This window comes from Neophocaena asiaeorientalis, unplaced genomic scaffold, assembly GCF_003031525.2.
Source record: "Neophocaena asiaeorientalis asiaeorientalis breed wild unplaced genomic scaffold, Neophocaena_asiaeorientalis_V1.1 scaffold528, whole genome shotgun sequence".
In the NCBI taxonomy this organism is placed as follows: domain Eukaryota; kingdom Metazoa; phylum Chordata; class Mammalia; order Artiodactyla; family Phocoenidae; genus Neophocaena; species Neophocaena asiaeorientalis.
The window spans coordinates 1,192,678-1,205,736 of record NW_020173938.1 but is presented as its reverse complement, the minus strand read 5'-3'; the positions used below and the strand labels follow the sequence as shown (position 1 = coordinate 1,205,736).

Sequence of the window (13,059 nt, the reverse complement as noted above, 5' to 3'; positions counted from 1 at the left end):
GTTATCACCACGGTGCCACCAGCCCGGCTGCAAACAGCCGGCACCTCTTTTTTTTTTTTTTGCGGTACGCGGGCCTCTCACCGTTGTGGCCTCTCCCGTTGCAGAGCACAGGCTCCGGACGTGCAGACTCAGAGGCCATGGCTCACGGGCCTAGCCGCTCCACAGCATGTGGGATATTCCCAGACCAGGGCACGAACCTGTGTCCCCTGCATCGGCAGGCGGACTCTCAACCACTGCGCCACCAGGGAAGCCCCCAGATGGCACCTCTCGTCCGAGCGCCTTTCACCCCTTCTTCACCCCACTCAACACACCTAGGCCTTCACTCATCTCCAGCAAGGAAAGCCACAGACCAGATCACAAACAAGGGAACAAAGTCACTCCTTGGTTTCTGAGCCTCTAACAGCTCAGGCAAGAAAAAGCAACAAGGCAGGCTCTCACTGTGCCAACAGGCACCGAAGTATCCCTGTATCTCCCTTCTGTCCCCTGGGCGGTCTCACTCTCAGTCTTCCCCCCAGAGGTCTCTCCTTGGATGTTCAGGATTTGGGGCTTGGGAGGGATGATATAGTTGCAGAGTAAACGACCAAGCCCTGATGATGAAGATAATCTTGGGAATTTACCGCTTCACTGAGCCTGTCTCTACAACATGGGCAAATGCAGTAGAGGAGCAAGTTCCCAGAATTTAAAGATCTGTATTTTAACAGGGGCCTGTGTCGATTAAACCACTGATCTCAAAGCAGGATTATACACTTACACCCTTGCCGCGGCCCTTTCACGGGTGAAATACACTTCTTCCCCTGTGACTTTCTGTTCAGCCAAGTGACTTGCTTTGGCCATGATACAAGCAGAAGCTTGAAATGTGCTTGCAAGACCAGGCCCACCTGCTTCTACCTGGGCCGTGACCATAAGTCACATTCTGGACAACCACCCAGTCCAAGAGAATGAGAGACAGACCTGGAAGCCGCCCATAGCCGGGATCCAAGCCCAGCCAGACCAGACCAGCCGACCCCCAGCCAACGTGCATGTGAGCGAGGGAAAATAAATGTTGTCCGAAGCCGCTGGGTTGGAGTGGGTTCTATGCAGCATTACTGGAACAAGAGCTGATGAAGGAGAAGTCAGACAGCAAAAATACGGGAATCACACAAACCACACAGATACAAACTCATCGAAAAACAATCCCTTTCCCCATCGATTTCCAAAGAATGTTTTCAAAAACATTTGAGTAGCTCTCTTCTTCCCCTCAGGCCTCAGGCACTGTCTTCCAATAGGAGATGAAGACAGCTCTTAAAATACCAAATGTGAGCAGAAAACAAGTCCAGATTTAAAACACAGATCCCAGCAGAGAAATCTACAAAGGGCTTGCCAGCTCAAACGAAGGGAAAAATCTGAAATATCATTAGCCTTTCCCATAACCTTTAACACCTAGCACATAACACCTCTCTATTCTCATCTCAGACGTTATACAAAATAAAAATAGTAAGATTTATGAAAAACGGAATTGGAATTGAAGGAGGATTTCGTTTCCAGGCCCGGAATAACATTATGAGCAAAAGTTCAGGGGTTCACCACGGTGACTCAGTGTGGATAGCTCTGCAAGGCTGTTGTAAAACCCTTACACCACAGTGACAAGGCGAGACCAGGCAGATGGGCTGCAATCTGCATTCACTGCGGCATTGCCTTCTGTGCTAAAAGGCACTATATACTAATGGCTTTTCAAACAGCTAGATACTAGATTTCTCCTTTCCTTACGTGCAGCAGATTTCAGTCCTCCCTTTCTGGCAAATTTGCTGAGGAAAGTATACGTGGTGCCTTGAACGGTCCAACGGCTGGGCTACGTTAAGTCTGGGGCTGCAGCACTACTTCTCCAAGTTGATGCAACATAAACGATGAAAACAGTCACATCTTTGCTGGTGCTTATTCCCCACCTGACTCTTCAGAAATGCAACTGAAGTCTTTGCTCAGTTTCCTGCACGAAAACCTCTCAAAAAAACAAACGCTGAGAAAGTACCTCAAAATAACGCAACATTATCATCATCAGGAGGAAAGAAAAGCTTGGACGCAGAAGCCTCACTTACTGCAGGGCTTCCTGCAACTGGAAAGAATACCTCCAGGACCAATCATGACCCATGGCCACCGAGGACTGCAGCTCAACCCCACTCATGAGAAGTAAGCTTTGTAGCCCCCAGAGCAGGCCAGCTTGCCTAAATGGTACAAGGAAACTTTACATAATATAATGCTGACCCCACTCTCAGAGAGAGTAACTCAATGGCTACTCCAGGTCTTCAAAAGTTTCCCCTGTGAAACGGTCACCAGGTGCCCCCTCTTCACGTGAACAGCGTCCAAGTCAGGCTTCTGCCAAGGCACATAGCTAAACCTCATCTATCCAGTCTCGCCAATATTCAAGGGAGATTCCGTCCTTTGGGAAAGTTTTACCTCAACAGACCTCAAAAGCAAACCCAGGATTCACCAATCACCTCTGAATCGTCTTCTCTCATGTGTAAGGACAGACAGACGCTATCAAAGCATAAAATTCCAGTCTGAACCTCAAACCTAACGTGGCTGACCCTCCACGGATGACACGAGTTTCCTACCACCTCAGCAAAAAATGGGACCGCAAAGAAACGTGTATTTTGAAGCACAGAGTATGAAACTCGGAGGCCATTACTGACATCTTTTCACCATGAATCTTGCCAAGAATGCAGACCATCACTGCCTAGCCTTTGAGACATACAGAAAAAAATTCCAATAGGAAATTACTAGTTGAGAAATTTCTGAAGTCTAGCCATGCTATGCACACATATTCCACAATACTGCCATGAGAAGTATTTTTTTTATTTAACATATTGCTTTTATATTGGGTTTAATAAAAGCAGAAAGGCAAAGTGGGTGCCCTTGAATATTAAATGGAATTTAATATGTGCTGACTCAAAGACGGAAAAACTCCACAAGTGAGAGCAAATACCTTAAGTATCAGCATTACCCCTAAACACACAGCTTTTAATGACTAATAGCTCACTTTCCCATTTCTTCAAAATCAAACCAGAGTCCCAACCTCCCAAAAGTCACTAATCAATTCCACTGATCTTACCTTAAAGCAAAGCACACAATCGCCATTTTGAGGGAGAAAGAAAAGAAGTTTTACCTACTTAAGCCAGCACAGTAAGATCATGACACTTTTTTATAGTCCTTACTTTCAAAATATTTTGGGTTTCATTCCACTTATTTGTCCATTCCTTGGTCAATTCTTGAACCTAAAAGAAAAAACATACATATCCGATTGCTCCACAAAAAAAATTACTTGGATTTTCTTCTGGAAAGTTTCCAAACTCTTATAGATTATGGAAGAATGTACAATACTTTTTTATAATTAGGTAGCAATGCCTCAAAGAACCATCACCAAATATAAATCAAACAAGCTGATCTTACCCTACAACCTACATCATGGCAAAGGAAAGAATAGGAAAAAAATGTGTCAAGTTGCCTAGAGTTTTACAGCAGTCTTTTTCAAGGTGTACTTCAATAAAAGCTGCTTCCTTGGATGTTAACCAAAATTACAAGTTCAAAGATGACAACGCCCCATTACATGGGTTAATTTTTCCTGATTATACTTTAGGTCCTAAGAAATAGTGATTTACTTTACTTTCCAATTAGATGTGATGATTAAATCACCTTGGAAACTGCAGTTTTCTTTTAGGAGATAATCTGCTTTTGTAGCTAATTAATAGGGTTTATAAATCTCAGTCTATCTTTAAAAAAAAAAAAAGGCGGCTCTTTAATTGACTCTCAGTAAAAGCAAAAACTTTTTGATAAAAATCAGCTTCTTTCCAGTCTGCGGTAACTTAGGGGAGAAAATATGCCCCATTGTCGAACACAGCACAGTTGGAAACTGCTTCTCAAAGTTAATGAAAATATTCTGCTAGTTCCATACAACTTTTTAAATGACCTTAGTGAGTGATTCATTAAGAAGTAAAGTGATACCTGATTGAGAGGTAGGGGAAAAAATGGAAAATTCTGTAAAATGAATACACTTAGGGCTAAAAGAAAGTGACGTCTGAGGGGCATAGAGGGGGACACACCCTCCCAAGGCCTTTTCCCTCCTGTCCTTCATCATTCCTGCCTCCTACCCATCCAACAGCAGATACCATCCCAGTTCAACTGACTGGTCTTCCCACCAGTAAGTTACCCGAGTTAAACAGGTCAAAGTGAAGGCACAGAATACACTGGATTATACTCTCACTGCTAAGAGGACGATACTTCCCACAGGCCATTAAGTAATATAAATGGAAAGGGCGTGGGTCAGCAACCTCCATGAAAGACCACAGTTCGTTACTGACACGAAATAGAGGAACTGGAGTGATGGTTTATCCAGAGCAAAACCAGAACACCTCTCACCCACCTGAATTCATTCAGTGGGCATTCATTTTACCCCTCAGTTTACCTCAAACAACTACAGGAGCTCTACGTTACCACTGTTTTCAATAAAATATCTTAACTAGTTACTAATGTCAAACCTATCATGTTCTTGGAACAAACAAAAGAAACAGAACTGAGCCTCTCTAACTCTGATTTTTGCTCATTTGTACTGGTTACCTTCCTTTCATCACTTGAGTGATGCCAGCCCCACAGCCTCTAAAGTAAGAAAAGTCACCAGGCTTTTTATTTTGGAAAAGCTTTCAGAGAGGGAATATTCTTACGCCTTCTCTCCCTACAGAAGGGGAAAAGACTGGGGTGATGAATTTACTAATTTACTTATTTATAATAATCAGTTAACACATACTCTTTGGCACTTTATCTGAGAAACACAAAGCATTTAACAATAAACGCTTCAGCATTTCAACAGATAAATTCTCCCTGAAGAAACGCAAGCCAGTTAATCCTTTTCCAATTCAATCAAATAATCTAGCTTTCAACAAATCGTTAAGTATGCCTCGGGTTTCTTTCACTACTGAACTTAAACCAAATAATCTTCATTTATAAAATTAATTTAAAACTGCAAAGTCTGATACCACCTCTAACAACATGACCAGTTGATAAGATTTATAGCCAAGCAGATGGCAAACAATTTTAAAAGGTCGGCAAAGACTAGATGAAAATTTAGAAAATGTTATGAACAAGAGGGGCAGTCATCTCTGTCCCAGCAGGTATAATGCATTCAAATTAAAATGTTTATTGGTTTCTTTTAACTTGCTAGGTATTTCTGAAAACCATTAGTAAGAAACAATTTAAGACTATACAGACATTTCAAAGCCCTCAAAATGAGAATCTGAAGTACTAAATACAAAATGTCAAGAGAAAAATAGGGATTAAGAAACTAATGTTTTCACTAATGCTATTATCAGCAAATTAATCAGCATAATTATCCAGGGAAGTGTCAACAAGTTCCTAACTACAACCCAATTTATATCTTCAATATTGTGTATTCTTGAAAGAGCTTTACCAACAGAATCCAATTTTCTTTCTCAATCTGTTTTAACCATTCAGCACAGTGAACAAAATTCACTCCAAAAATGTTATTAATGCCGTTTCTCCTTTTACAGAGGGTTATATTTTTTAAACAAAAATAGTATAGAAGTAGATCAGCCATGAAACTAGTTTTCAGAAAGCACCAGCACACAAACTGGCTTCAGCCCAGAACACCCACCCCCGCCTCAAATCCCACCTCACTTAAGATCAGCTAAGCATCTACTCGGAGTATTCAGTGATTCCCCAAGTGCTGCACTTCCCTCTGGAAAGTAAAAGGATGACAAAAAGCTCCACGCTGGTCGTGGTAAGGCTACGGGGACCACCACTGTGAACACAGCCTCCCTCTTCCGAAGGCCGGGGCTGCCTCACTGCCATGTGGGAGAGCCCACATGTGAATCTCAGTTGCTGTTAACCATCGTGTGCCAGAAAAATCCCATTTATTAAGTCACAGAGAACATGAAATACACAGGTAGTCAACTGCTGTGCTTCTTTAAAAATGGGGTGAGGGCGGGCGGAGTGTTAAGTGGCATATAGAAACAAAATGAGTCTCAAACAGCAAGTACTAAAAAGTATGCACTTAAAATACTGAAAGCTATGATTTTTCTGAAAAACATAACAAGTCAAGGTATCACTTACTCTGGCTTCATTCTGCTGAAGTTTCTCCTCCATGCTTAAGGCTGTGGGAGAGTCCAAGAGGGCAATCTACAACGTAAACCAAAAAAGACAGCAGCAATCAGTGAACGGCAGTAATCTAGAGGAAGGACCCAGCCGTGATACTGTAAATTATCAGAATTGCCAAATAAACTATCAAACAGAGGTAAGAAGTATTGTCCCACAGCCCCCCCAAAAGTGTCAATCGTCACTAAATCTTTAACCCATGGGTTTCATTTCTCATAATATTCAAAACCATGGCACCCTTGTAAAACTACATTTGCAACACAAATCAGCAAAGAGAAGGAAAAAGAAAAACATGTAACATACTGACATTTTATCAAAATCAAACACAATCTAAATCCCTAGATCCTGAAGGATTCGTCTGTTTTGAATGTATACAAAGTACACATTCAAAAAGAAAGCATGTCTTGCTCAACCACAGGCTTCTGAGATTCATCCACACTGACACGTGCAAATGAAAACTCCTTTATCATCACCGCTGGATCACATCCTGCGTACAGTATGACTATACCACAACCTGTGTGTCCATTTCCCTATCTGTGCTGCGAAGGTATAAAGACTGACGTGAGAATGATAAACATCAAATTCAGGTTTGCCCTGGGGGGACAACGCAGGCAGAGACGGGAGAGGCAAACACAACCAGGCGGGGCGCACGGGGGCTCCAACTGCATTTGTAACTCTTAACCTGAGAGGCAGGGACACGGGGCTCCCAACAATGTCACAAGAAAAAAAGGAAGGGGGTCTCCCTCCCTCCCCACCCCGTAGGCAACCTCTCTTGGCCAATTTGCTATGTAAATGTGCAGTTATTCTGGGCATATGTGAGCATGTTTGTGTTGTTTTTCTGAACATCAACAGCATGAACACTGTTCTGAATGCTGCCTTTTTCACTTCACAAACTATCTTGGGGAAAATTCAGTACGAGTAAGCCCACTGCACTCCTTCTACCAACTCCAATTCCACTGTAGAATACTCCATTGTGTGGCTATGCTCCAATTTATGTCCGTACTTTCCTTTTAATGGACATGCAGTTTTTTCTCATCTTCTGCTTTACCAGCGAAGCTACAGTGACCATCTTACACCAGTTGCCTACAGTATGTGTGGCTGTGTATCAAGAGAGCAAAATCCTAGAAGGGCATGTGTGAGTCATCTATATGTATGATTTATTTTTTAATTGCCAAGGTGTCCTTCGCAGAGGCTGTCACGTTTTTTTCATCATTATTTACTTTTCAATTTCTATTCAAACAAATATAACCCATGAGGTGGTCATCTTAAGCTCAGTTAAACATTCAGACTCACAAGACACGGTAGGCCATGCTTGGCATCTGTCTGCTGGGCAGAAAGCAGAGCTGCGGCAGGAAGGGCAGGGTCCCATCCGAGCCCAGGAGCTACTGCCTTTGACCCTCCTGAGGGGTCCAGATTCAAACGGGCACGTGGTACCCACCTTGGCTGAGAAGCCCAGGCCCCACAGGAGGTAGCGTCTCTTGTAACAACACCAGAGGCACAACCTCCAGGACCCACCAGGGACAAACCCAGTAACAAGAGTCATCACCCACGGGGAAACCCCGAGCTGCGGTTTCTCACAGGGGTTTACATACAGTTCATCCTCATGCAGCTGCAATTCACCTGTTAGGGGTCACTGTTATCATTAGGGATGCTGTCTGGTGATGAAGCTGGCATCCCACTTTTACCTGGTTTACAGAGAAGGAGGCCAGCTAGTTAACCCTTAGTAAAGGACAGTCATCCTGAGTGAAGGAAAAGAGCTGCGTTAACTCATCACCACAACGCATCCCTGCCCCTCTGCACCTCGAGAGTCATCTTGTACACAGATGGTACTCAGTAAATGTTTTCCACTGAAGAAGTACCGGTGGCAGGTGTTATTATGACTGCATCACTTATTAGATGGTTGACAATTTTCAAAACAATTAGTAACCCCTTTATAACATGGCTAATTGTACAGACACCGCTGTTAGGGCTTTTCGTCTATAATCAGAGCCGAAACATTCTGACCATTATCATCAACTCGGGAGACAATCACTGACTAAATGTACGCATACAGACTACTATTTTGGGGCACATGCAAAGAAAGACCTACCTAAGTCCTTTTAAAAGACATCTTTAGTAACACTAAACCATTTCCAATTAAATTATTCCTTGCAAGGTGTCTGTTTAGAAGACATATGTTCAGGATTAAATAATACTCAGATTAAGTTCCTGTGTTGAACCAAGACGAAAACTACATCAGAACTTCAGCAACATCAACGCCACCAACAGGCAGCCACCTCATGTCTCCCACCTGTGCCCACACACTGGGCGATCAAGTGTTTTATCTCTTCCCAGCTGATGGGCGGAAAGAACATCTCCTTGAGGTTATAATGTCCACGCAGTAAAAGACAGAGCTTGATGACGTTCTCCGTATCTACGTGCATGTATATACTCATTGCTTCAGATCTGCACTGACCGTGTTGCAAACGACAGAAAGCACATGTTCACATGTTTAGAAGCCATTTCGAACTCTCTTTTCTATGAACTATGCTCTTATTCGTTGTTCATTTTTCTGTCAGGTTGTGATCTTTCTTTTTTTTTTAAACAGAAGCTCCTTTCATAATAAGGAAAGTAGTCTTTTGTTGCAGGAGTCGGCAATCTTTTCTCCTGGTTTGTACTGGTTAGAGCAAATTTCCATGATGTCATGTAAATGTGCTATGTCCTCCCTTATTTTTGTCCCGGTGAGCACTCACTGAATGAGACAGAGAAGTTAACGCTCCCCGTGGCGAGTGTGTGGTCTCTGTCTCCTGCCATTTCCTACAATCGTGTTGGGGTTTTTTTCTTTTATGAAAGCTGACTTCCTATTTGATTTTAATTATGAACTGCACTCTCTGTCATGATAAAGTGCTTTTTCTAAGGCTCACATCATGCTGTTACTGCACTGCTCTCTTTCCCCTTGAATTACCTGGTAGGCCTCTGCCCATTCTCACACACACCATATCACCTGGTTTTACTGTGACCCTCTCTGAGATGTATCTATCTTCAAAGTTTACACGTAACGACACTTCTATTATCCTGCTCTTATTTATAGTTTATCTGCGACTCCATCTACACAATGAGAAATCCATCATCCTTCCACCTCCTCTTACTCACTGTGGTCTTTGTTTCCTGGACTGTTCTTGCTTATTTCATTTCTATATTGTTTAATTTTCTTGTTATCTTCAGGTACATTCAAGAGGGAAGAGTTAACATGTTCTCTCTGCCAAATTCAAAGCAGGAGTCTGCTTTGAAATACAACAAAAGAGGACGTGTGAAAAGACAAGATATCCAAATGCTCGACTTCATGAATCATCTGAAGAGTGCAAACTAGTCATTCTGTGATACCATGAAGCTCCAACAGAGTGGCTACGATGAAAAATAGACAATACCAAGTACTGGCAAGGACCTGCAGCAACGAGAACCGGCATCTTCACATACTAATATAAGTTGGTATAACAACTTTTAAACATGATTTGGCAGTATCTACTAAAACCGAACATAATGTACCCCTTCTGACATACCAACTCCACTCTGAGGTATAAGCCTAACAGAAATGCATCTGGACATTCTTGAAAAGACAGGCAGAAGAAAAGTCCAAAGCAGCAGTAATAGCCCCAAAAAGCCCATCAAAAATAGAACAGATGAGTTGGGACATACTTGTATGATGGAATACAATACAGCAATGATCATAAATGGATCTACAGCTCCATGTACCAACGTGGATGAATCACACAAACGGTCTCAGACGTAACTTGTTCACTATTATTCACTGCACGGCACACTCCCACCGGCCGATGCAAGGCCCTTCAATTTGTCATTGTTCTCACTTTCCCTTTTCTTCCCCCGCGCATCCTGCAACCCTGCTGCCTGTACCCTGTCACCTCCCCAGCCCTCATCATGGGCCAGCACCCTAGTACATCTGCAACCCTTGGGTTTCCTATGCCTATGTGTGTTTTTTTTTGGTTTTTTGGGTTTTTTTAAATACACCAAAAATATTTTTATTCAAAATTTTTTGTACTCAGCAGCTCAATTTTTTTTATATTCAACAGAAACAGAGATGGCAAATTCTATGAGGCCTCATATTCAACTAAATTCCAACTCATTAAAATTGGTTTTCTTTTACTTTAAAAAAAATTGTCATACAGTAAAATTGACTTTTTGGTATACGATGCAATGAATTTTAACACAGGTCTAGATTCACGCAGCCACCACTACAATCAGAACACAAAACAATTCTCCCAGTCCAGAAACCTCCCTCCATGCTCTTTTTGCTGTCACAACCTCTTCCCACCCCTAACTTCTGAAAACTCCTGATCCGTCCGCTATCCCTAAGCTTTATGAGAACGTCACATAAATGGATCTTTTGACACTGGCTTCTTTTTCTCAGCATAATGCCTTTGAGATTCATCCAAGTTACTGGTGTATCAAGAGCAGTTCTTTCATTTTTATCGCTGACTTATTCCATGGTATGGATATACCACATTCACCGCTGGAGGGCCATGTGGATTGTTTCCAGTGTGTGAACTGAAAATTTCACTTTTCTACTGTAAACACCCAAGAGAGGGACTGATGGGTCATATGGTGAGTGGATATTTACTTGGTAAGAAACTACCAAACTGTTCTCCAGAGCGGCTGCGCCATTTCGCACTCCCGGCAGCAACGTATATTTGCTCTCCAGCCCCATCAGCACTTTGACAAGTGGGAGTGCTTTTTTAATTTTAGCCATTCTCATAGGTGTGTAATGCTGTTTCATTGTGGTTTTAATTTGCATTTCCTTAATGACTAGCAGTGATGAACATCTTTTTTTGCATTGCTTTCTTTTTTTGAATTTTATTCTTTTATACAGCAGGTTCTTACTAGTTATCCATTTTATACATATTAGTGTATGTATGTCAATCCCGATCTCCCAATTCATCACAGCACCACCACGACCCCCCTGCCGCTTTCCCCGCTTGCTGTCCATACGTTTGTTCTCTACATCTGTGCCTCAATTTCTGCCCTGCAAACTGGTTCATCTGCACCATTTTTCTAGGTTCCACATGTATGTGTTAATATACGATATTTGTTTTTCTCTTTCTGACTTACTTCACTCTGTGTGACAGTCTCTAGATCCATCCACGTCTCTACAAATGAAGCAATTTCGTTCCGTTTTATGGCTGAGTAATATTCCATTGTATATATGTACCACATCTTATTTATCCATTCATCTGTCGATGGGCATTTAGGTTACTTCCATGAACTGGCTATTGTAAATAGTGCTGCAATGAACACTGGGGTGCATGTTGTCTTTTGGAATTATGGTTTTCCCTGGGTATATGCCCAGTAGTGAGATTTCTGGGTCATATGGTCATTCTATTTTTAGTTTTTTAAGGAAACTCCACACTGTTCTCCATAGTGGCTGTATCAATTTACATTCCCACCAACAGTGCAAGAGGGTTCCCTTTTCTCCACACCCTCTCCAGCATTTGTTGTTTGTAGATTTTCCGATGCTGCCCATTCTAACTGGTGTGAGGTGATACCTCACTGTAGTTTTGATTTGCATTTCTCTCATAATCAGTGATGTTGAGCAGCTTTTCATGTGCTTCTTGGCCATCTGTATGTCTTCTTTGGAAAAATGTCTGTTTAGGTCTTCTGCCCATTTATGGATTGGGTTGTTTGTTTTTTTAATTTGAGCTGCATGAGCTGTTTATATATTTTGAAGATTAATCCTTTGTCCGTTGATTCCTTTGCAAATATTTTCTCCCATTCTGAGGGTTGTCTTTTCATCCTGTTTGTAGTTTCCTTTGCTTTGCAAAAGCTTTGAAGTTTCATTAGGTCCCATTTGTTTATTTTTGTTTTTATTTCCATTTCTCTAGAAGGTGGATCAAAAAAGACCTTGCTGGACTTCCCTGGTGGCGCAGTGGTTGAGAGTCTGCCTGCCGAAGCAGGGGACACGGGTTTGTGCCCCGGTCCGGGAAGATCCCACATGCCGTGGAGTGGCTGAGCCTATGAAAAAGATCTTGCTGTGATTTATGTCAGAGTGTTCTTCCTATGTTTACCTCTAAGAGTTTTATACTGTCCGGTCTTACCTTTAGGTCTTTAATCCATTTTGAGTTTATTTTCGTGTATGGTGTTAGGGAATGTTCTAATTTCATTCTTTTACATGTAGCTATCCAGTTTTCCCAGCGCCACTTACTCAAGAGACTGTCTTTTCTCCATTGTATATCCTTGCCTCCTTTGTCATAGATTAGTTGACCACAGGTGTGTGGGTTTATCTCTGGGCTTTCTATACTGTTCCACTGATTTATATCTGTTTTTGTGCCAGTACCATATTGTCTTCATTACTGTAGCTTTGTAGTATAGTCTGAAGTTAGGGAGTCTGATTCCTCCACCTCCATTTTTTTTCCCTCAAGACTGCTTTGGCTATTTGGGGTCTTTTATGTCTCCATACAAATTTTAAGATTCTTTGTTCTAGTTCTGTAAAAAATGCCATTGGTAATTTGGTAGGGACTGCATTGAATTTATAGATTGCTTTGAGTAATATTGTCACTTTCACAATATTGATTCTTCCAATCCAAGAACATAGTATATGTCTCCATCTGTTGGTATAACCTTTAATTTCTTTCGTCAGTGTCTTATAGTTTTCTGCATACAGGTCATTTGTCTCCCTAGGTAGGTTTACTCCGTTCCTGATCTTAGAGGAAATACTTTCAGTTTTTCACCATTGAGAATGAGGCCTGCTGTGGGTTTGTCATATACGACCTTTATTATGTTGAGATAGGTTCCCTCTATGCCCATTTTCTGGAGAGTTTTTATCATAAATGGGTGCTAAATTTTGTCAAAGCTTTTTCTGCATCTATTGAGATGATCATATGGTTTTCATTCTTCAATTTGTTAATATGGTGTATCACATCGAGTGATTTG

General features: G+C 41.8%; 1 protein-coding gene across 1 annotated transcript in view; it reads right to left on the bottom strand.

The window, feature by feature from the left end:
* Positions 1-13,059, bottom strand: part of KIF16B (kinesin family member 16B) — a 284,700-nt gene that overhangs the window by 216,619 nt on the left and 55,022 nt on the right. Inside the window, exons 11-12 of the mRNA XM_024752697.1 lie at positions 6,097-6,162; positions 3,189-3,248 (exon numbers count right to left, since the gene is read on the bottom strand). Of these exons, the coding sequence (XP_024608465.1) occupies positions 3,189-3,248; positions 6,097-6,162 (126 nt within the window). The remainder of the gene's footprint in view (positions 1-3,188; positions 3,249-6,096; positions 6,163-13,059) is intronic.